Genomic DNA, 25,728 nt, shown 5'->3' on the forward strand with positions numbered 1-25,728 from the left:
CATAGACAAAACCCAAATATTGATACCATAGCCTATATAAACACTTATGGTATTTTTAGTAAGAATTTCTATGTATGAAGAAAAGATGCTAATTGGTATAAAAATATTTTATTTTCAGAAAAAAAAAACAACAAAATAAAAATACTTTCTATAATGTAACGTAATACTTCTTTCTTCAAGTCAAGCTACAACCTCACGGACTCAAGAATCATCATCATCATTCCTTAAGAACGGACTGCTTTCAATGGGGTCGAATGTAACCTAAACAAGGAAAGAAACATAATTATACATTGGTTTGTAAAATGTAAAAAATTGTTTTCAGTTTTCTTGACATTAAGTCTATGATATAGTTGAATGTTTAAAGAGTAGGAAAGAAATATCCCTAAAATCAAAAGAAACCTTTTCTTTCTTTTAAAAATAAGGAATATTCACGACCAAAGTTCTTAGAACAGAATATTGTATTAGGCTATATGTATATGTACCTATAGAGGCCTGACCTGTGGGAAAACCACACTTTGATGCACCGTGCAAATGCGCCTATTCACGTTTCGCTCTTCATCCACAGTTATCTGACAATCATCCATCAGACGCTCGTTATGACCAATCCATCGTATTCTCCGGATCTAACGCCAGCAGATTTTTTCCTGGTTCCCAAATTTAAAATCATTTTGGAAGGACGTCGTTTCCAAAGCATAAATAAGATTGAGAACAACGCGACAAGAGGCTTGCGCACCATCCCACAAAGTACATTCCAGGAGGCTTTCCTAATACGGCGGAAACGTTGGGAACGGTCGTTGGGACGGAACTGCTTACAGAACGTCCGTGATTTAAGTTCTCTACTTTGGATTTCTCTAATCAAGCATGTCAAATTTAATGTTTTCTTTCCTTTTCAAGAATTATTTTCTATGACATAACAGTTTCTTATCAATGGAGATGCATTATCTGAAATTCAGTTATTTACATAAATCTTTGGTGACATGTAATATGCATTGCAGATAGAATCTGAGTAAAGAGTGTGTATCTTCTTTACGCCGGAAAAGATGGACAATCTGTTAAAACTGTGTTTAGTGACATATATACACTTGTAACGAAAATCAAATGCGTCATGTATTTTGGCAAACGAATGACATACATTTTATTCACAAAAGTACGTTTCCTCGAGGTTCTCGGAAACTACACATGAGAGTTTAACCACAAAATGTGTTCTCTTGGTCAGTACGATAATACCTATGTATTGTATTTGGACAATATCTTAGTTAAACGAAAAAGGCGTTTACAATACCCAATGAAAATTGTCTAATACTCGATGCGTGGGAGAAATATTATTTGCAATCAGCAATGTATTTTTCAATCAAGTGTTAGTGTACCTTTAAGAAAGAAGAAAGATGTTTCTGAATAATTATGGTAGAAAAGCATGATTCTACATACAATGGTTCATTATCTTATTCTTAAATTGTTTCTTTATATACAAATTAATCTAAACCAGGGTTTATTCTTTCACCTTTTCGGTTTGAAGCCTTTACTTTGTTCTCCCATCTGTGTTTCACAAAAAAAAAAAAAAAAAAAAAACCTTTTCACGTAATACTTGTACAGGAAAGGAAATGAAATCTGACAACATCACCCATACGCGCAATTGGCAGCGATGCCAATTTAGCCTATTTTTAGCCTATAGCCTAAATATAGCCTATTTGGAGAGGCATTTAGCCATAGAAATCTATGAAATACTTATAGCCTTAAGTCTAGTTTATTTTGAAACTCTTTTGCTATTTTTGGCTTTTCATTAGCCGTTAACTAAATTCTCTTATTGATTTTAGAAAGGCTTACGACTCGGTTAGGAGAGAAACATTATACAACGTTCTTACAGAACTTGGAATACCGAGAAAGCTAATTAGATTAATTAAGATATGTTTAAGTGAATCCCAAAGTAAAGTCCGGGTAGGAAAATTTTTGGCCACGAGCTTCCACGTCGAAAATGGCCTGAAACAAGGAGATGCTTTGTCGCCATTATTATTTAACTTTGTGCTGGAATACGCCATAAGGAAAATCAAAGATAGCAACCAGGGCCTAGAGTTGAACGGCATTCACCAGGTTATGGCATATGCTGATGATGTAAATTTAATAGGGGATGATAGGAGAACAATAAAAAGAAATGCAGAGATCTTATTAAACGCTTGCAGGGACATGGATTTAGAAGTAAATGCAGAGAAAACTAAATACATGGAAGTGCGTCGGGACCGTAATACGGCAAATTGTGGAGGCGTTAAAATATTAAATAATGCTTTTGATAAAGTGGATACTTTCAAATATTAGGATCAATATTAACAGACGAAAATAATATTCACGAAGAAATTAAATGTCGACTAAAAGCAGGGAATTCGTGTTACTATTCGGTTCAAAATCTCTTGTCGACGCGGAATTTGAAGCTTAAAATATATAAAACGATAATCATGCCTGTTGTTCTGTATGGTTGTGAAACATGGTCGCTTACTCTGAGGGAAGAACATAGACTGAAAGTATTTGAGAACAGGATCCTGAGAAGAATATTCGGACCCAAGAGGAACGAGAATGGGGAATGGCGGAAGCTTCATAACGAGAAACTACATAGTTTATACGGTTTACCCAACATTGTTAGGGTCGTCAAGTCTAGGAGGCTTAGGTGGGCAGGTCATGTAGCTAGAATGGAAGAAAGTAGAAACGCTTTCAAAGTCTTGACTGGTAGACCTATAGGAAAACGACCATTAGGAAGACCTAGGCGCAGATGGGAGGACAATATTAAGATGGATCTCGCAGAGATAGGAATACAAAGTAGAAACTGGATGCAATTAGCTAAGGATAGAAGTCAGTGGAGAGCTTTTGTGAACGCGGCACTGAACCTCCGGGTTCCATAGGCCATAAAGTTAGTTAGTTAGTTAGTTAACTAAATTCTAGAAACACTTTTTCTTTGAAAATAAAATGTACTGTATTTTTTTAAAAACATATCCTATTTGTCATTATATACTATCGTATTAATTGATTTCTCTGAACACAGAATGTTTTATTGCTCAACAAACACCTGTTTGTCATTCTTCTTCTCTCTCTCCTCACCCACAGATTTACAAGTGCTACACAATACTTATTGACTCGGAAAAGAATTTAGTGTTGCTCCCCTAATCGCCCCGTTTGCTATTTTCAATTATTTTAATTTTCGCATCTCATTGCAAAAATGAAAGCTAACACAAATTTAGTAAACTGTTCGGTTCTTCAAGCCATCGGCCTTCAAGCCACCAAGGCTTCGGAAATTGTTCTTGTTTATTAAAGGAAACAAAGAAGATATCTAATTAGTTTGAAAATTCTTAATGTAATCGTTATGATTCGTGTGGATCTACGAACAAATTTTCATACATAATTGCTAGGTCATCGATGGTATCCGGTCAAAACAGCGCACGTACAAAAACAGTGCATGAACAAAAACCGCGCAAGGACAAAAACAGCCCATGCAAAAACCGCGTGCACAAATACAGCGCATGAACAAAAGCCGCGCAAGGAAAAAAACAGCACATGCAAATACCGCATGGCAAAAACAGCGCACGAACAAAAACCGAGCAAGAACAAAAACAGCGCATGCAAATACCGCGTGAGCAAAACAACCCATGGACAAAAACCATACATGAACATTTTGAACTAGACTCACTCGCGCTCGAACTCACTTCTTTCAACTGGGCTCGAGCTCACTCGGACTCGCCATCACTTACCTCAATTGGGCTCACGCTTCCGACCGCTTCCTTCAACTGTTCTCGCGCTCGCGGTCACTTGGGCTTGCACTCACATCAACGGGGCAAGATATGATACAGGTTGAGAATCCTTACCACAGACTGTATTTTTATAGACATCCTTAGGAAAAGTGAGTAAAAAATAATTACAGCAGGAGTCCCTTAAGTTTAACAACCCAAATGTCTTTACTGTGTTTCAGGTTGCATAATTGACGCACTCTTTCCAGGTAAAGAGATATAGGGACAAAAATTCCGCATGAATAAAAACCGCGCAAGGACAAAAGCAGCGCATCCAAGTACCGTGTGAGCGGAAACAGTCAATGGACAAAAACCATAGATGAACATTTTGCACTAGGCTCACTCGCGCTCGAGCCTACTTCTTTCAACTGTGCTCGCGCTCACTTGCTTCAATTGGTCTCGCGCTTCCGACCACTTTCACCGACTGTTCTCGCAATCACTCGCGCTCGTGGTCACTTGGGCTCGCACTCACATCTCTCAACTGGGTTTGCACTCATACGAGCGGGTAAAGATAGGAGTTAGGTTGAGAACCACTTTTATTATATTTACTTTTTATATTAAACATTAAATTTGACAAAATAACAATAAACAGTATTAATGGAATTAAAAATAAAAGGAAAAGGAAAAATTAACTGGTACTGAAATTAGCAAGTCAGATTCCCTATCAGTAAGTGCTATTACTTCCCTAAAGGAAATCGGACTTCCTAGATTCCCTTTATTAACAGAGTTTAAAGTACCCAATATTTATAGATGATAGAACTTTGGACTTTCAGAAGTTATGTCTATCTTCCGGTGTTGTGCATATTAATTCTATGCACTTATTTCTACATTGCGAATTTTTTGTATTCCTAATACAAAGAATAAAGAAAAGATAGAAAATGGCACACATAAGCAAATGTTTGTGTGTGAGCCTGATTCTCATGTTTTATTTATTTATTTTCGTGCCGTAACATATGAGGTATATAATTCTTACTTTTAGCTAACAATAGTTTTTTAAATATTTTGATATTTTTAACCACTGTAAAATTAACCTTTTATATGCATTGAAATTCCTTTCCTCTTTGATTCTGAGTGGAAGTTTGTCATAGACCATCGGAGCTCTGCAATATGTTTGATATTGAGTTATAAATTTGCTCGTTCCCTTAATTTCAAAAGTTTTGTTTGTCACATTTCTGGTTATATACATGTTTTATTACGTCCCCTTTGTTACTATCCTGTTTAACATATATTAATATCTTCTACAAATATAATTTTGAAAGTGTTAACACTGAAAATTGGTCATACCGTCTATCTAGTTTACTTTCAAGTCCCTTTTTGGATCAAAAGATCCAATATATTTCAGGCAAAAATTTTCTTATAGGTCTTAGATCTCGAGAACTATATACAGTGTAGTCTAACCAAAACTATCATTTAACTCAGTATGATGTGCTTATTCCGTAAAAAAATACGAAAACTAGATTTAGAGACCGTTCAAAAATTTTGTGGACCCTGATACAAAGAATTAAAAATATGCCATTGAATCAAACATTTTCTTGTATGCCCAATAATTTGAGAACTACATATAGTGCAGCCAAACAAAAACTAACAATTTACTCAGTATGATGTGCTTACTAAGCAAAAAAATGAAAACGATTTAGGAGCCGTTCAAAAACTTTGTGGCACCTGGTACAAAAAATTCAATATATTTCATTGAAATCAAACGTTTTCTTGTATGTCTTATATGTGAAAAACTACACGTAATAAAGCCAAATCAAAACTAACAATTTACTCAATATAAAGTACTTATTCCGCGAAAGATATGAAAGCTCGATTTTGGGCTGTTCAAAAATTTTGTGGCCCTTGATACAAAAATTAAATACATACCTTTTATATATATGTTATATATCAGTTATATAACTGTTTTTCAGCATTTACCTAGGTAATACTAACTGGTGATTATCAAGCCATTGTTTCACTTTCTTCATTTCTGCTTCAGTTTTCTTGAATACATCTGTCCATGTTTTACCAGTAAATATAAGAGAGGTGTCATAAGCAAATGATTGTATATGTCCGTCCATTTTTAAATTACACAAATCATTTATATGATTAAAAATAATATTGGACCTATTACAGTTATTTGTGGGACAGTTGTTTTACATATGAATAATTTCTTTGAAAATTACCTATTTGGACGGCCTGCTTTCTGTCTTTCAAATAACTGTTAAACCACGATAGCGATATACCCCTTATTCCACATCTTTCTAGTTTATTTAAGAAAAAAATTGTGTGATATTGTGTCGAATACTTTAGCTAGGTCTAGGAAAGCTGCAATTACTTTCTCAGTTTTATTTACATTTTTAGAAATAATCTCTGTTAACTTGAACATCGCATCTGGTGTACTTTTACCTTTTTGAAATCCATATTGATTTGGAGAAAAGAATTTATTTTCTTCAAGAAAATTAACTAATCTTCTCTTTATACATTTTTCTAACATTTTAGCACCGTTACTGAGGATTGATATAAGTCTATAGTTTTTAGGATCAGCCTTTGAGCCTATTTTATATATATGCATTATTACTGCAATCTTAAAATCATCAGGAAATACATCTGTTTCTAAACTTAGATTAAAGATATAATGCAAAGATGATTAATATATTTGATTTCGTATGTTTCAATACACTTGCTGATAATCCATCAATACGAGATGTTGTTTTGGTGATAATTCATTTATAAAGCGTTCAATTTCCTGTTCAGTGATTGGATTAAAAAATTAGAGTTTATTACTTTAGTTTGGGAATTCAAAGTAAAATTTATTTTATCAATCCCTTTGTTAACTATTCTTATAGCCAGCACTGGAAAAATGCTCATTAAAACTCTCAACTATCAACATTGGTTCACGTTCATACGTTACTAGACCATTTTTAGTGTTTAGTTCATTTATTTTTACATATTTATCTATAATATCATTTATCTATAATATCTGTTATTACCATCCATCATTTTCTATCATTGTTTTTATATAATATAATTTGTTTTCTATAGTTGTCATTTTAACTTCTTTTATTAATTGTGTAAATTTTATTTCAATACCTTCTGTAATATTTCATAAATTCGAAATCGTTTTGTTTTTTTATTACTAAACGACATAATCTATCTCTTTCTCTTATAGATTTCACTAATCCTTTTGTTTTCTATGGTTTTATTTTGAGATATGTAATATTTTTTATTTTTATTGTTAATACGTGAATTACTTACACAATTTTTCATCATTTAGATGAAATCCCAAGTCGCACTTTTAATACACTGTATTACCTGATTGCAGTTACATTTTTTTCAATTTTTCATTTAATAAAGTGTTATCCATAATTCTTGTTTCATATGATATTTTCCCTCTTTTGCATTGTAATGAGAACATTTATACTAATGAGTAAGTTGTACTTGTTTGCAGCACAGCTGACGTGACATTCAGTCGACTTTGGTGCTTAAAAAATATTATCTATACCAGTCTTACTCTGTCTTACAAGTCAACTTCCACAGACTGTTTACAATTTTTATAGACATACTTAGGAAACATGTCAGGAACAATTATAGCAGAAGTCATCTTAAGTTTGACAACCCAAATGTCTTTACTGTGTTTCAGGTTGCATAATTGAATGCGTGTGAATCTTAAGAATCGTGAACTGATGAAGAATACGTACCATATTAAAACACGAAGCTTTCAATAATTGAATATTCAGACTTTCTACTAATTTAAAAGTATGTACATAGTACGTATTACCAAACAATGAATCGTTATTTAAGTTTATTAAGTACAAACAAGGAAACCGATTCAAGTGTGACACGAAATTGTGGACGAGTTTATGCGCAAACGAAGTACTTTTGTGTACAATTAAACCCATTAGACGGAACAACTCTCGATCTCAACCGTTCCTGACATATACAGGAACAAGAGGAAGGCTTGTATTCCGATATTTTGCGAATTTTTGAATGTTTAGCGATACTACAAGTAAACGAGATGTTTAAAAATAAAGAATCCCTTCATCCACGAAACTGTAGTAATACGTCTTGTTAGATATTAGGGTTACAAAACTGAAGAGTCCATAAAAAGAATGCATTGGAAAAGAATGCACCAGCTTTCTCCGTACCCCTCTATATCTCAGGAACGGTTGAGATTGTGGGTTTTCCCCTCTAATATGTTTAATTATACACAAAAACACTTCGTTCGTGCATAAGCTCGTCCACAATTTCGGGTCACACTTTAATCGGTTTCCTTGTTAGTAATATATTTGCACTAAGTTGAAAAGACCGTATGCGAAATCTCAATTGCAACATAAGAACGCAGGTTCTCAAGGAATGAAACAGCTTACCTCTAACCTTCCCACATGCGTTCTTTTAAGATCTGGAGCAAATGTAGTCACAAAGGCCACACAAGACAATACCATAATCCACTCTGCTATACTGCTTACAACATGCATCTCCCACCCACCATCCTCAGGCCGCCAATGAAGACGGTCTTTCCCTGAAATTATAATAAAAGTAAAATCAAGAACTATGTTGCTAATTCACAGTTCCATACTTTATGTCATCTATAGTCTGCTTTTTGATTTTCAGTGAACAGAACAAGCAGTAGGGGAAGTAGACGGAGCAACGTGCACGTCGTCGAACGAACAATGGTAAGCTACACGAGTTTCTACAATGTAGTTAGGTCTTTTAAGAACTCCATTAATGGATTTATGACTACTCCCAAACTGTTAACATGTCTTTAATACCCACCATTCATCTCTCCACTGCTTCGATCTTAATTATTTTATTGGTTCGTATTATAAATTGACTGTGACATTGAGTAAAGTAATGTACGTGGTATTTTTATCATCAAATAGGGTGAACAAGGCGGGAACTCGAGGACTTTCGGGAAGCTCTTGTATTCGGTTCGACTCTCCTGGGTTATGGCCAAACAGTGAGGTTTTGTACTTGGGAGTGGTGAGAAGTGACACAACTTCGAGACAATGAGCTTTCATTCAATGCTTCAATGCCGACACTTGGCATACTGTAAACATCTACTTGCTACAGAAATTTCTTCTACCTATAACTCAGAGAGGAGCATGCGCTTCAGCAAAGAGGAAATATACTATATTCAATCTCATCGGTGCGAAAACGAATTAAATTATTGTAATTGAAATCCCAAACTATGTATGAAAATGAACTAAAATCTTTCAGTTTAACGTCCCACGTTTATTCTTTTTGAGAGAAGGAAGACTGATGACTAAGGGAAGAATCGGTGAAATGCGAATGTAGGAGTACTCTCAGTAAAACCAATTGTCACGATGTTGTCCACCACAACTTACCTGACCAGGGATCAAACAAGGGAACTAACTCGCAAGAAATTAAGCGCTCTACCACTGAGTCATCGTATGAGGAAGTTTTATAGGACGGCTATGCTCGTCTGTCTGCTTGTATAGTGGCATCAGCTCATAAAGGTTTAGATATATTAATATTTTTAAAAATATGAATTCAACGTCCTAAGAATACGCTACCTCTCTATTAAAACTGGGAATGGTAAAACTCCAACCAGATTCCGTCTCCACCCTTACCTTTCTATTGAAACCAACACTAACAATACTGGCACTCCATTCCGTCCCTATCCATATGTACTTATTCAGAAAAACACTGATAATATGCTACCATATTTTGCTTATAAGCTTGTTTCTTCATTGAAACTGGAACTATGAATGTCCTACTTAAGGGTTTCATTATTACAATGTCATTGTTTTGGAAATATTACACTATGATATGCAAAACTTCAGAATGAAATACACAAAAAAGACATAAAACATTGTATACTCAGTGGAAATGAATAAAAGCTCGGCATCATATCAGGCATTTCCCGTATGTGCACTGAGAGCAAGATATTGTATAGAACGACTTCAGGTGATCGTAGCGCCAAATATTTCTGCTTCACCAAAATAAATCACTAATGTAAGGGATGCAATAGTACGTGTAATTCAGAGGGATATTAAAGTGTAATATGATGGTATCACAAGAGCATGGCCCAGAGGCATTTGAGTGACTTCATAGGCGAGGAATCGCTGGAAAACTGGAAAAGAACTAAGTGTGTAAGGTGTGACCCAGGAGCTGGGTGCTTCCCACAGCATTGATTCTCTTGCATTGAAAACATTCTGAACAACAGACAAGGCTCTGAAAAAGAAAGTAGGGACCGACCATGGTCAACTACAGTAGAGGGCGATTGCTACGTTGTGGAACAGGCAAGAAGGGACCGAAGCCTTTCAGGTGAATTGCAAACACATCCAAGACGATTGTAAGTCGTCGAGCCTTGTTCCGCAATGAAAATTGTGCGGATGCATTTATACTTCAGGATTATGAAACATTGATATTTGGATAGGGCACATACCAGATTCTAAGTGAAATCTGGACCTGACTATGGTAGGTCCCATAAGTTTGGAGCTATGCACCTTTAAAGTTTATTTTTTATGTTTTCGGCAACATATAACTCCGAATGGAAGCATTTGTGCTCCAAGGTTGGTCTATACTTCTTGTTGTATCTTGGTGTCATGAATCATCTCAAAAAATTGGTCGGTATTGTTTTGAAACACCCTGAATACAAATATACTACAGGAGCATGTACAGATAGTTTATTGTTAAATCCACCACTTCTATTCTCGTAAGAGAAATAACATATTTACTTATTTATTTAAGAAGAACACAATAGGTATTTCTAGACAATTACAGTGTTCATATCAGAGTTACATAGAATAGCTGTAATATATTTGCGAAATCTATCCTGACTCATACCATGTATATCCTGAACATTTTTAAATTTACTCGTTCGCTGTACACTGCACCCATTTTCCACGTTGGTGACTGTTTCATTGTATTAATTCGAGATTTCATACAATGAAAGACATTTCTATTGCCCACACTTATGTTTCCATTGGGTACTTTGAGATGAAAGGCAGAGACCAAATACTTATATTTAATTTGTTATTTAATATTTTGTACAAGCATATCATGTCATTTAACACTCTTAAGTGATTGAGAGACATTGCGTTAAAATTTTCATTAAGAGAAATGCTATTTTCATATGTGGGGAAGACATCTGTTCTTTTGTATACCAGAAACCGCAGAAATATATTTTGAACTCTTTCTATTCTATTAGAATTTTTCTTCATTTGGGGGTCCCTTATAATAGACGCATATTTTAATTTTGATTTAACAAATGAAAAATATAATATCAGTAAAGCATTTGACTTATCAAATTCCCTTCCTATTCTCAAAATGAATCCAAGACTCCTGCTCACGTCATTTAAATTTGATTTATATGATGCTCACACAATGGTTTCCTATCATATGTTGAACCAAATCTTTGACAATTTGATCCCCCTTTAATTGTGTACCATCTATCTTAGATTGAAATTTAACAGCATTCCGTTTCTTACTGAAAAACACGGTTTTGCATGTATCTGTATTTATGGTTAACAAATTGCGCCTGCACCATTCATTTACTCTATCTAGATCTTGCTGCAAACTGACATAGTCCTGTGCTGTTATAATTCTTCTATATAATTTTAGATCATCTGCAGAGTTTATGTGAGGTTTTTATACAATTAGGAAGGTCATTAATGAATATTATAAAAAGTAAAGGCCCTAAATTAGAGCATTGTGGAACTCCAGAAAATTGAATGTACTTGAATGATCTTTAGGATTTATAAGCCAAATACTGTTTTCTATCAACCAAATATGACTTCGTAAGAGCAATTAACTGATAAGAAAGTTGAGAAATTTACGTTTATTCACTAACAACGAGTGTCTTACCTTATCAATCGCTTTCGCAATATCTGTATAAATTACATCTACTTGATTATTACTCTTGAATGTATCAACTGGATGATCAGTGAAGACAGTAAGGTTTTGTTACTGTGGATCTGCCAGGAAGGAATCCATGTTGATAATCAGATATCACTGGTTTAATGTGATTCATAATGCGCCTATAAATTAAACTTTCAAATATCTTTGCAAACTAACTTAGAAGAGAAACCGGCCTATAATTTTGAATTTTCCTACTGTCATTATTTTTAGCAAACTTTTGTAAGTTTCCGTTTTGCTGGAAACGTGCTGGTTTGAAATATTAGGTTAAATAAACTGTGTAAAGATAATAAGAAAATCTCTTCACATTTTACCACATATGGTGGTACATCAACGATACCTATCGAACACTTTGATTTTAGTCTCCTGATTGCCATTCGAATCGCGTCCACTTCTATTACCGGTATTTGTAACATTTCATTTTTTGCATACATTTCAATTAATGTCGAATCGTTTCTTTCAACTAGCAGTGGTGCTCGATCTGTATATACTGACTTAAAGTGAGCTGCAAATGTATTTACTATATCTTTATCACATGTTAACTCTTTATCCTCACATCACAATACATTACCATTTAAATGCCTTGTTTTACTCTTAATAAAGTTTCAAAACGTAGATATGTCATCTTGGATTCAATATTCCGCTTCCCTAACGAAGTTTGTGTATGCGGCTTGTATATCTTTCTTAACCGTTTTTCGAAGTTTATTAAATACTTGATTTTCCGAGTCTTATCGCTTTGTGGAGACGAGCTTATATTTTAATTTTACTTACAATTTTTAGTGTGAACCAGCTAGGATAGTACCCCGTGCACTGTTTCTTTTTTGGAATGCATTTGTCAAAGATATTATATAAGGTGGAATAAAACTTTTCGACAGCGCCATCAACATCTGTATAGTTACTCAGTATCTCCCACTATATCTTTCCCAATTCATGATACAGTTGATTGTAATTTCCCTTACTGAAATTATAACCAGTACTTTACTTTGACTTTTTATCTTTACCTTATTGTTCTGTTTGATGTGTATCCTCTGCAAGTACGTACAAGGGGTTCTTCTCTCTCAACCACTACATTATCTACATTTGTTAGTACCAAATCTAGTGTTATACTTAAAACTATTCTGAACATCATTGAATGTTTTTAACTCGTATAATGGCATGAAGTTATTTAGGCATGTATACTGCCAGCGGCGCTCATAAAATCGAAACCAGTACCTTTAATGTCTTGTAAATTAAAGTCACCAAGTATAAGAAGGGTGCAGCCTGGTTGACACTTCTATTCTATGTACTGAAATATTTCATCATATTTACAAATGACAGAATTAGGCGGAAAATACACAACACATAGAGTATATACATTGTTACCTTCTCCCCACTTACTTTCACCAAAAGAGAGTCTACGCCATTATTTAGGACATCATTATATATCATTCACCCTTTATTTCTTAGTACTGCAAGCATGACCCCTCCCCCAGTACCCTTCTCGGCTTTTCTGTCACTGTGGACTAGTGCATATCTGGCATCAAAGAATTTTGAGTCCAAGATACCCTCATGCAACCATGCCTCTGTTAGTTCCTTGACAGCACACTACAATGGAAGGATTCAGTTTTGATTCTAATTTCCCTCACCTATTGAAGGCATTCTGAATACGAGAAATCGATATGAAAATAATTTCTCGCGACATCTTGTAGATCCTCTATTGAAATCCACTATCGAAATAAACACTGGTTAATACTTTCACTCCTTTAAATGAAGAACTAACGGTGGAGATGGAATCGATTGCTGTGACGGTGAGTCCATGGAGATAAAAGTAAATTTTGGCTATTTGATCCCTCTCAGCAGATGGACGGACGGACAGATGAACGAATAGTTATAGAATAATTTTCATAATTTTACTAGCACCGTTTTGAAGTCTAGAAATCTTCATGAACCTAAAATATGAAAATATTAAGTAAGGTAGAAAGTAATTAAAAGATACCCAAGTTAGAAAAACATAGCACGGACTGACTTTGCCAGATTCAGCCATTATGAATCCATCCAATCTGCTCACTTATGATTGATGGAAATGTTAGCATGACAATAAGGAAATTCCAAATCCATCAGTTAACTGAGCAGACCGCTAATGAAATATCTTACAAGAGGATGGGAATTGAATCTTTCCCACGAACAAAGGACAAAGAACTACTGTTTGAGCTTCGTAATTTAAGAAAATTATTTTGTATTGGCGCCTAGAGTCGGCGAGTCGGCTGAGGGAAATTTGCAACGCAATAGCATTCATATTCAGTTAACCAAGAAATGTAATGTTCAAAAAATGTAATAAATTAAACTTGAAATTTAATTTTTGTTTTCAAATTGAGCCCCCAAATAATTATGTTCCAAAATAATTATTACCTTGATATTAATCAACTGAATATCTGAATCAATGTACTTACCTCTAAACTCTGTAGCAGATGCCACAGCAGTTGCAATCATAATAACGCAAGCTATACTGCTCAATGAAGCGAATCCTATTCTCCAATGAGCTACACATTTTGTATTATACACAGGACACATCTGATAAGAGAAGAACACCTAACGATAAAAAAAAAGAATTTTATATTAAAAATTAAATAAGACTTTTTGTATTGAAAATATAAAACATTCAAAGCCAAAAGAAGGTTTAGGAAGGACTTTGGCCAGGTCATGTTTATTTCGAAGTGCAACATCCGTAATCGTCTGGACATATTGAGTAAAAAGAATCCGCAAATATTATTTTGATTTGAATTGAATTTAGTGTAGCGTTCAGCATCAAGGTTATATGAAACGTGAATCTACAGCTTAACGTGGAAAGTGAACCACATTAGCTCCAGCCGGGCAATCATGCCCTGGTCATCCGGGCCGAAAATGTGCACGACAACCATATATTTACAAAGGATATGCGTAAACATTGTAATTTGAGAGAAGCCAATTTTAGAAAGCGAAGAAACTGCATTTTGCACCTCTACTAGGGATTTGAACTGGCGTTCACTAAGGTGATTATCCAAGGAATAGTAAAGATAAAAATCAAGAAGTGCAATGTCCGGAGAGTATGGCGGATGCATTAATATTTACCATCCAAGGCCTAGTACGATGTCCCGGATTATCCTTGCAAGGTTTAGCATAGCGTTGTCCTGTAACAGGAGGAACGCTTTGCGATTCAGAATTGCTATCTCCAGAGTTCTGAGTTATGGTTTAACACGGCTCAACTGCTAACACTACACAGTTGCATTGATGCTCTAACCAGCTGGTAGCTGTTCTCTATGGCGCAAGCAGTCCAACAAACACACAGGAGGACCTTCTTCCGGTGCAGTACTAGTTTCGGCTGTTTTGGTACCAGTTTATGGAATGCTAACCAATAATGACGACACAGTGGATCTTTATACAGAACCCGCAGCTCATCACATGTCAAGATCTGTCCAGAAATGGATCCATTCTCATACGAGACAGCAAAGAAACACAGGTGTCTGCTCGCGTTTCCTTCTGGGCCGGAGTCAAATCATGTGGGACCGATCGATCCAATTTGTAGTGCTTCCCAAACTGATGGGGGTGCTTCCGAATGGTTTCTCCACTCACACTGAATTGTAGCCCTAGTTCCTCACATGTCTGGCCACTGTGAGCCTCAATTGCTGCCTGAAGATCTTCATTTTGTACATGTGTTGGTCTTCCGGTAGGTAGCGCTTCTTCGAGGTTTCGTCACGGTCCTTAAACCTGTTAAACCACGGCTTTACTCTTCGCGTAGTCACGACACCCTGACCAAAGGCCTGGCATATCTTCCGCTCCGCTTCCGATCAAAGTTTGAACTCGTACAGCATACACGCCCTTATGACTGTGTGAAGGTCCCATGTTCACTCCGTCCTTGCGTAAGTTCACGGTGTAACTGAACTGCCACAAGCAGGTATGTTGGATATACCCACACCAACAACTGCGTTATGCCTTATCTTTATTCACATTCAACTCCCGGTGTGACGGACAATGGAAACAGACATCCACAAAAGCGACACAAATTTCTTAGGTACTTTTATATTTATTCAATAAGAGTAGGCAGGTTTCTTTGTTATATTTTATTGATGTGCAAATTCCATATTCAAGTGTTCATTTGAGTGGCTCGGGTGAACATAATGGTAAGCACTACTTCCGGTAAAATTAATTTATTAGTTTCAATGGGTTGGAATTGTGCTACAGAACAGTATGTAAGTAGTTTGATTTCGGAAACATAGTAAGTAAAGCTTGTGTGATATCTGTCATTGCATCGAATTGCATAGGAATGATTAACCTTCTTTCCCACTTTACTCGAAAGTTAGATAAATTGCCACACCACTGTTTCGCCGAAACGCTCATTTATGTACTAGGTTTCACTCTGTAGAATAGGAACTTCCATGTTAGTTCAGTAAAATATAAGGATATTCATTTTAATTTCAAATTCCTTCATGAATTTATAAAGGTAACCAAGAAAGTTCTGTCGCTTTTCTTGGAGGTCGGTTTCCATTGTCCCTCACACCGTGACTTGAATGAGAATGGAGGGGCGAAGGTCAGTTGTTGGTGTGGGTATATCCAACATACTACCTGGTTGTGGCAGTTCAGTTACACCGTGAACTTGTGAAAGGACAGAGTGAACATGAGACCTCCACACCTCGTAAGGGCGTGTATGCTGTACTAGTTCAAATTGCGATCAAACGCCGCTTCAGCGGGGCGGAAGATATGCGAGTCCTTTTCTCAGCGTGTCTTGACTACGCGGATAGTGCAATGGTGGTTTAACAAGTTTAAGGACGGTCGCTAAATACTCGAAGACGCACCATGTGCACCGTGAACACATGTATAAATGAAGATCTCCAGGCAGCAATTGAGGAGAACAGTGGCCACTAGTACTGCAATTCAGTTTGAGTGGAGAAACAATTCGACAGCATCTTCATCAACTTGGGAAGAACTTTGTGTTTGGTAGACTGTTCGCGGCATGGTGCATCGGAAACTGCTACCAACTGGACAGAGCATCAATGCAACTGTGTAATATCAGCAGTTGATCCGTGTTCAAGAAAAAACTCAAAACTCTGGAGACAGCAACTCTGAATCACAAGGAGGTCCTTCTCGTTTAAGACAACGCTAAGCTAAACTTTGCTAGGATAATCCGTGACATAGTACTAGGCCTTGGATGGGAAATATGAATGCATCCGCCATACTCTTCGAACATTGCACTGTCACATTATGACCTGTTCAATTACTTGGACAATCACTTTAGAGGACATCATTCCAAATTCCTAATAGAGGTGCAAAATGCACTTGATACTTTCTTCGTTTAACGGCCCACCAAGTTCTACCGCGATGGGATTCATAGCCTTCCGGTACGTTGGGAAAAGGTTCCTGATGCTGATGCGGACTATTTTTTTATCATCCAGGTACGTCTTCGGTAACATAACGATGTTTGAAAGTGGTGGGTGAAAAAGCGATAGATCTTTCTTGGTTACCTTTATATGTTGCATGGCTGAAGCTGAATATTCGAACTTTAAATGATTGGAAGGTTTGAGATTTCACAGTTTACTATAAACTCGCGATTTATTATGAATTTAGTTTTGTTTGTTTATACACACCTCTGGGCATTACCGGCAACTATGCCTTTAGGCTTTCACATATCGTCACATGAGAACCACAGGAACATAACTCTATATTCGTAAGTTTACAGGCGAGAGGACAAAAAAATTATTTTCTTAGAAAGATGTAATTTTAATAAGATGGTAATTGAGCTACATTACAACAGATGATCGGCAAGGAGAACAGATGGAGTTACGTTCCATTTACACCAAGTGGGGCTTTCAAAATTACATCCAAACATAAAGAAAACGAAAACCGCATTTTTAGAGTTACGTTCCTCTAGTTCTCATGCGACGATATGACGAATGGCGTCTCATTTGAGCACGTTATCTGAATAAAGTGAAGGAAGAGAGGAAAAGGGACGGAAAGAAGCGACCTAGAACCTGTACGTTAGATACTGTCCCAGTATTTGGCGGATTTCAATGAGATAAAACTCAATATACATTTTATTCAGGATAGCTGGCATAAAAGAGCTGTTACACACTTTCGACCCAGTATCCACGTCAGGAATCGAGCAGGGACATTTCGCATCAAAGAGCGTTAGCGACTACGCTATTGGATTATTATGAAGGTATTCAGTAAACTCAGATAACCCAATGGTTGAATGCAAAGTTGAAACAGGACTGACAACGTTAGTTTTATTTCGAAATAAGATTCATGTTCTTGAATGTGGAGACGACCTTTCTGATTTAATTAACAATAAACAATTAGGAAAATTGTATTGATGACACTAATTTAGTCGAAATAGATGTGTGTTCAGATGAAGAAAAGGGACAAGTTACCACTCTACGCCTCCACCTCTAGCAAATCCCGAAGCTGATATGATCCATGCGTCTTTGGTGGAGCATCTTTCATTAAACCTGCAACGGTTGTAAAAATAATACATTCAAACATCTTTCAGTGAAACTTGTACACGTAGTGAAAGTGATAAATGCTTTGTTTGTGGAAATGAGGAATCACAAGCGTAGAGCTTACTTTTGTGCTCTGTGATAAATTTCGTGCAATAATGTGCAGAATATGGCGTATCTGAAGAGGAAGGATCCGGTACAAAAGTTGTTTGTAACATACATTGAAAAAATATTGACCGAAAGAGAATAAAATCCAAAGAAAGTTTTAAGAAAAAGCTTAGAAAGATGTGAGTTTGAGAAAAGAATTTTCTCCCAGTTTCGGTTGATGAACCGGTAAATCCCAATAATTGAATTAGAAAGTGATTCTCTAAATGTTCCGAGTCATGTATTTGGAGCACACGGCAATGAATTATATTGCTATTCAAGACGTTTCGCACGTACTAGTATCTCTCCATGAGATAAGTGTCGTTGGTAAACGTCGGCGGGGCCAAGATAAGTGTAAAAGGAAGAAATGTAGCTGCAGAGCTACAGCTGAAATGGACTATGGTGTGCCTCAAAAAGTAAATCTTGTTGGATCAACTGAATTAAATTGTGTATATGGCCATTTTCTGAAGTTATGCATTATATTTCACATAATTCTTGTGTTATTTTAAATTTCAGTTTGGTTAACAATTGGACGAATTTCTAACATATAATATAAGATCAGCATGACAAGAATGAAGAGTTGCTATCCTTTATTCCTGACAAGTTTCTTTTCCTGGTGATGTACTTCATTTCAGGTAGCGTGAAACTGCTGACTAAATAATGATTCCTTTTAACTCTTCATTTATGAGACCTTCACAATAACAGCCGGTGGCGAAATTACGCACCCCTACCTTATAATTACAAGGATGTACAGTGTGACAGACATATATAATATCAGTGTTTCATACTTTTTAAATAACATTGTTGAGCATAAGCAGGGAATGAAACAAATGGTTGTAAATGGTGGACATAATTCAAAAATAACTATTGATTAGTTATGCGCATTCAAAACATCTCTACCGAGTCCAGTTAGTTTTTAAATCTGGAGAGAACAACACTCTTTTCTTTTCTGAAAGAAAAATAATACTAGAAAGGAAACTTACTGTACTGTTTAAATAATTGTTAAAAGTACAAATTAGGAACATTTGTAATTGTTTATATTTAAATATGAAGTTCATTATCTACTAATCCGATAGCAAACAGGCTATTATCATTGTATTTTGTTTGGGACTTAGAGCACTTTAGCTCTCAATCTTTCACTCACTTGCTGAATGACCTACGTCAAAACAATTCAGAAAAATAATTTAATTGTTAATGAAAATGTAAAATAAATACCAATGCCTATTGCGAAGTTACGAAAGTAATGTGATTAATTTCGTAAGTTACATAAACAGTTTATGGGTTAATTTTATTCGATTCAGTCTCGCTGCTTTCTTCTCCATATTTGGAACACGATGATAAAATGCCCGGTCTTCGCACTGAAAGAATAGGTTTACGTATACTATTTGCAAAAATTTTTTCAACTCTTTTCACTCCTTAGGATTCGTATTTGAATAGCAATTAATTATAAGAAACTACCATTATGCAAGAACTAAGAATAGACAAAAAAAAAAGTAATATCAAATGTGCAGCCGTATTCTCGTCAAAAAAAAGAGAAAAAATTCCTTTATTCCCTTTAGGACAAACGTTTCTATAAAAGTGTAATAACAATGGTAAAGGTCGATCTAAATGCTAACAATTTCAAAAACGTTTTATTAATCGGATTGACTGTTTCCTTATTTTGAAAATGTTTACAAAATGGGAAATAAAAAAATATATTGTAGAAATTGTCCATTTTCCCTACATGGAAAGAGCACATTTCTCCTTTTAGAAGCTAAATTTTATATATATAAAAAATGCATGGGGCAGTGCTCATTTATTTTGAGTGAGCTTTTGATGAATGTAATATAATGAGTAACTTGAAGGCTTCTGAAATACTTAATTTTTGGCATAAGCTTGAATTCTCTCTTCCCTTAGAATATTTATTTTAAAAATTCTACGTAGACTTGATCTCTTCCATATAGTTCTTTACCTAGAGGTATATCAAGCCAACACTGTGGATTTATATAGCACAAACCAACATTCAGTTTTATATATGAGGTTAAGTATTAATATTCTGAAGGTTGAGTGCCTAAACGTGTTACCAAATGAGAAGTATACTTCGTCTTATTTATTTTACTCAAAATGTTTCAAAATTAGACAAATACATCTTATAATCTTTAGTGGCGAATATACATAGTATAGAATAGCTTACATTAATGAAACAGAATATTGTCACTGTGCGGCAAATAAATTACCATTGATAGGAGAGTATTGGCGACTATGGCCATATTAATATTCTTTTTCAAACACAGATTTATGTTAATAAATATTTTTCTTAGATAATGTAGTGACATTATTATCATCCCACTAGTATAAACTCGATCCTCGACTTTTTGCTTGATCTACCGGTGCTGTACCTATTTACCTACTAACGTCAGCACATACTTTTGTTTTCATATATTGCGGTTATGCTATGTATTATCTATCATTAACGTATTAAGAGACGCATATGAGAACAGTATTGTAGTCATAGCAATAATGAACTCTTTTATAGAAATTTAGACATAATTTTTACACCAATATTTATGAACATTTTGTTTATGGTGAATTGAAGAAACAGAGTTTGGGAGGAATATTTTTAATGTGTGTAATTTATGTTTTTCAGTGGTTACTAAAATGCTTAAGTACCGCATCATGATTAAGCATTTACAAATATGGAGTGAGTACATGCCCTAGACTTATTGATGCTGGTATGACACAAATTTTGTAGACGACACAATTCCGTATTTTTAAATATAACTATAATATTAAGGCCGGCTCCAAGGTGGGACACGTTTATTGTTTTTTTTTTTTTTTTTTTGTTTGTGTGTGTGTGTGTGTGTGTGTGTGTGTGTGTATGTACACCTTCAAGAATACACTTGTATAATCATGTTTTCAATGCCTAAACTTACAGGATTACTTGTGTAAGGTAGTTGATCTCGATATATGGAAAATTAATTAAAGGCAATTAAATTAATTAAAGACAAAAATTAAAGAAAAAATTAAAAAGCAGCTTTTACATAAAAAATGTTAATCATAATTAAGTTTTAAAATATTTAAAGGTCTTTTACTGCTTATTGCAAATCATATTGAAGAGAAATAAAGTAAAAGTACAATCAGGAGCAAAAGTTTAATGAATAAGTTTAATGTATTCCGTGTCAATATTAACTAAATACATACCTGAATCCACATGGAGGCAAGAAGTAGGTCAAAAGTAACGAATGCCCCAATGAGGTGAACAACAAGTTGTCCAGTGGCTTGGAAGTTGGCAACAACAGTTAATGAAATACCGCATACGATTCCTACCCAAAAGCTTACGACATTCAATTTCTCCCAACTTGGTCTTTGCTTCGACAGTAAAAATTGTTCCACTTGTCGGTAACGTAAGTAAGTCAATCCCAAAACTGAAATTGGTGTACAAAGAAATGCGCTAGAAATTAATTTATTTCTAATAGAAGTTAATCCATTAGATAGAATTTTTATAATAGCTTATAAATTACAAGGATCATGTGTAGTCAGTAAATATGTGGGTCATTTTGTCATAGAAGATTGAAAAGTACTATGAGCTTGCTCTAAACTAGTATGGTAATTACTCAAATATACTCTTTTCCTATGGAACTACTTTTGGCACGGAAGTTTTCATAATGGCTTTAACAACACATGCAGAAATTTTCAGCTGAGCTGCACGAAAGTGAATATATAATTCTGTGTTCGCTTAGGAAAAGCTCCCATGCAAATATTTGATATGTTGAAAAAGGTTGATGGGAATCGTTTGTTTTTTCTAGTTGCCATGTTTTCAATGGTTTTAAGAATACAGAGCAAGTCGTGATTCGTACTAGTTGAGGGAAACTCCAATGCAAACATTTGATATGTCGAAGAAGGTTTATGGAGACACTGTTTTTCTAGTTGCCGTATTTGACATTCTGTAAGCTGTTCAGTGATAGAAGAGAATCTGCGAAAGATGACGAGTTCTTATGTCCAAGAACATCTATCAGAACAACTTTATAAACTATTAACAAAATTTGAGACATCATTTCCAATTACCACAACGCAAGTCTTAGAGTAACGCCAGACCTCGTGAAGATGAATAGGGAGAATGTTTGCCAAACAATAATGGATAATTTGAAGAACGGAAGCAGTGCGCATGTTTCATATCCCATTCTTTAACGGGGTAGTAGAAACCAAAGTAAGTTTTCCTTTTGGCCAAAAGAATCTGTTATCACACACCACATACTCGCCAGATAATTCCACTTTTGATTACTTTACTTTATCCAAATTACAAATTACCAGTTAAAAGTTGCTTCTGATTATGTTTCGTGCAGAAAGCAGTGACGAGGAGCGTGAACACCATTACATTTCAACACTTATCCAGAAGCCATTTCGTGACTTGTTGGGTCGTGCAAAGTTGTGTGTGCAAAGATTATATTCCTCTTCAAATAATTCAAAGCAAGCAAATTCTGCTTATGATTGATTATTATGCAAATCTAGTCTCATTTTCTAGTTGCCTCACTATGTGCACGAATGCACCTGTCACACCATAAACTGCAATGTTACTGACGTTTTTTACTTTACTTTTTATAATTAGCTGAAAGGAAGCACTCTGCTAGAGGGTTAAACCCTCTTTTAGAGAAGGAAAATACAGACAGCGAGATAAAGGAAAACATTTGGTGTATGGAAACAATGAACAGTAATGCTATTAGCGGTTTTCCGTAATTTATCCAGTGTTCTTGAATAATTATATATGCCCTATCCTTTAGGTAAACCTGTAGGAAAAAAATAAGGTAGATCAGTTGAGCTCCTAGACCATAGGCTCTTTGAAGCTATATTGTCACCAAAGGAGCTGATAATGAGATGTATTGAAACGCGCAGTTTGTGACATCTACTACCGTATTTTTCAAAGTAGCCAGATTGATTATCCCACATTTACACAACAACAAATTTGCAAATGATGCATATAACATTGCCCAAAGAAACAATGTAACTACATAAAATCGTAAAACGTCTTGCACATCACCATATATCACCAGAAAACTTAGTTCTAAGAATTTTTAAGTTACTAAGATTCTAATTGGCCAATAAACGTTCCTCACAACAATTAAGAAAAGTACTCGAACAACCTTCGACGCTAACGCTACCGAAATTGTCCCTGCGAGCTACTAGTAGCTCGCGATCGACAGTTTTGTGATCACTGCCCTAAACTATATTATAAGGTTATTAGTGAAGAATCGTTACGCAGTTTTCGAGAAAGTAGCTTTTTTTAATTGTCACCCTCCAGTAAACCACCTTTATTTCTGGTAGTTGAAACTACGAAATCCCGTCTGGAGGATCTTCTTTAAAAAGTTAGTTTAAGGTTCGGTGAAATACGTTGAACGTTATGGTCTCTAGGCAAGAATACATCAGGTCAAGCAGACGAATAGACAGACATACATCGAGAGAATATTTTTTTAGGTATGTGGGGGGCCAAGAAACGTATACATAAGTTGAAATCTCGATATTGGCCTTTTACAGGATCATTATAATTTCTTCTCTCATGGTATCGCTCAAAACTAAATATGAATGTAACTTCATGAAACTTTGAACATGAAAAAACGATACTATGATTTATTAATAGTTAACTTACAGAAGCAAATTAATGATTTATAACCATGAATAATATATCAATAAATTTACCCTAGTAGCAAAATCGGTTGGTCCAACTTTGGGGAAATGGTGGCAATATCTTATACCAACGGTGGTCTAACGTCAAGTTTAGACACTTTGGCAACCATTTTCCACCCAAACTATTTCCCACCCATTTCACAACGAAACGCGCGGTTCCTTGGCAGTTAGCCAACGCCAAAGGAACGTATTTCTTGGTTGAGAAAGCAATCAATTCTAGTATCGTTGTATGAAGGTCGGGGGAATAGTTGGTTGGCAACCATACATTTAACTAACGTTGGGGCAACGTAAGTTTTTCCGCTATACGCTCGCACCGACTATCACCTACCGTTTTGACCAAATCCCACTCAATCTTCAACAGTAGGCGAACCAACCTTGCTACTAAGGTAAGTACCTTAACATTCCTTATAGTATAATATATTCTTCCATAGATGGTCTAAAATGTCAATAGTAATCCACTAGCTTCCTTAATTAAGTAGGTACTTAATTAATTAATAAGGTAGAATTCTATGATACATACTTACATAGTATACTATACAAATTTAATGCTTGTCCAAACAAGCAACTCTCAGGAGCAGTTGTACCAGCATCGCTTAGGTAAGGAAAAATAGGGTTCACGTGACCTTTGTCAATCGCAATTCCATACCTACAATCGTGATATTCTGTATTATTCAAAGAATTTATTTAGTTCAAATATTGTGTATAAGTCTAGTCTTAAATTAGTGTACTCCATTTTTGGCACTTATTTATAGAATGATTTGTTTATTATCTGGACCAGAAAACACAAGAAGATTGTCGAAGTTGTGAAATGCCCACCAAAATAAAAGAAAAATAGGAGGTAGTCTAAACAATGCAAATTGATCATTTATCACCAGTAACGACACAGTATGCATCAATATTACAAAGTTCTACCCAACACAATGTATTGGCTGTAAACAAATTACAGACTACAAAAACAAAGAAATCATCGTCAATCGTCTTCAACGATCGTCAAGTGACGAACATAAATGAAGTCGGCAACATTTCTGGATAAAAGGGAGTCATAACATTCCAGAAGGCATCACTCTTCACCGATTGATATTCACCTCCACTCTCTACGAGGCCTTGTCTCTGAGTGCTTTTTTATCCTTACCACTCTCTAGGACGCCTCGTCTCTGAGAGTTCCTTTATCCTTACCACTCTCTAAAATGACTGGTCTCTGAGAGCTCCTTTATCCTTAACACTCTCTAGGACGCCTGGTCTCTGAGAGCTCTTTTATCATTACTACTCTTTAGGACACCTGGCCTCTGAGAGCTCTTTTGTCCTTACTACTCTCTAGGACGCCTGATCTCTAAGAGCTTCTTTATCCTTACCACTCTCGAGAACGCCTAGTCTCTGACATTTCTCTTATCTTTACCACTCTCATAGACGCCTGGCCTCTGAAAGTTCCTTTCTTTTCACCACTCTCTAGGACGCCTCGTCTCTGAGAGTTTCTTTATCTTTACCACTCTCTAAGACGCCTAGACGCCTGGTCTCTGAGAGCTCCTTTATGCTTACCACTCTCTAGGACGCATGGTCCCAGTTTTATCCTCTTCTCTAGCACACCTGATGTCTGAGAGGTACTTCTTATACACACTCCTTGATCGCAAAGAGCCTAGGATCCTGTCACCTTAGGACACATGATCTCTGGATTCCTACAGACTCATCAACAAACCACCAAATATCCAAGAGGAACTTATATTTTAACTGTAATTATAATTATTATTATTATTATTATTATTATTATTATTATTATTATTATTATTATTATTATTATTATTATTATTATTATTATTATATAAGAGTATATTCTGTAATAAAAGGTGATTGAGAAA

General features: G+C 35.5%; 1 protein-coding gene across 1 annotated transcript; it reads right to left on the bottom strand.

The window, feature by feature from the left end:
* Positions 1–90: 90 nt before the first annotated feature.
* Positions 91–25,513, bottom strand: LOC145681159 (DNA damage-regulated autophagy modulator protein 2-like). Its single transcript, XM_081752612.1, has 6 exons — positions 25,412–25,513; positions 24,400–24,521; positions 21,398–21,621; positions 14,057–14,195; positions 8,114–8,265; positions 91–261 (listed from the first exon to the last, which is right to left on the bottom strand). The coding sequence occupies exons 1-6, from the start codon at positions 25,426–25,428 to the stop codon at positions 202–204; spliced, it is 714 nt and encodes a 237-aa protein (XP_081608738.1). The 5' UTR covers positions 25,429–25,513; the 3' UTR covers positions 91–201.
* Between the last annotated feature and the right edge of the window lie 215 nt (positions 25,514–25,728).

The sequence above is a fragment of the Thermobia domestica genome, chromosome 3, assembly GCF_964235325.1.
Source record: "Thermobia domestica chromosome 3, izTheDome1.hap1.1, whole genome shotgun sequence".
Classification (NCBI taxonomy): Eukaryota; Metazoa; Arthropoda; class Insecta; order Zygentoma; family Lepismatidae; genus Thermobia; species Thermobia domestica.

Bases quoted from the DNA above. Each gene is read 5' to 3' on its own strand.
- LOC145681159 (XM_081752612.1), bottom strand. The intron at 21,622-24,399 runs GTAAGTATGTAT...CACCAATTTCAG, and splicing joins AAATTTGTATAGTATACTAT to TTTTGGGATTGACTTACTTA. The intron at 262-8,113 runs GTAAGCTGTTTC...TTCCTTGTTTAG, and splicing joins CGCATGTGGGAAGGTTAGAG to GTTACATTCGACCCCATTGA.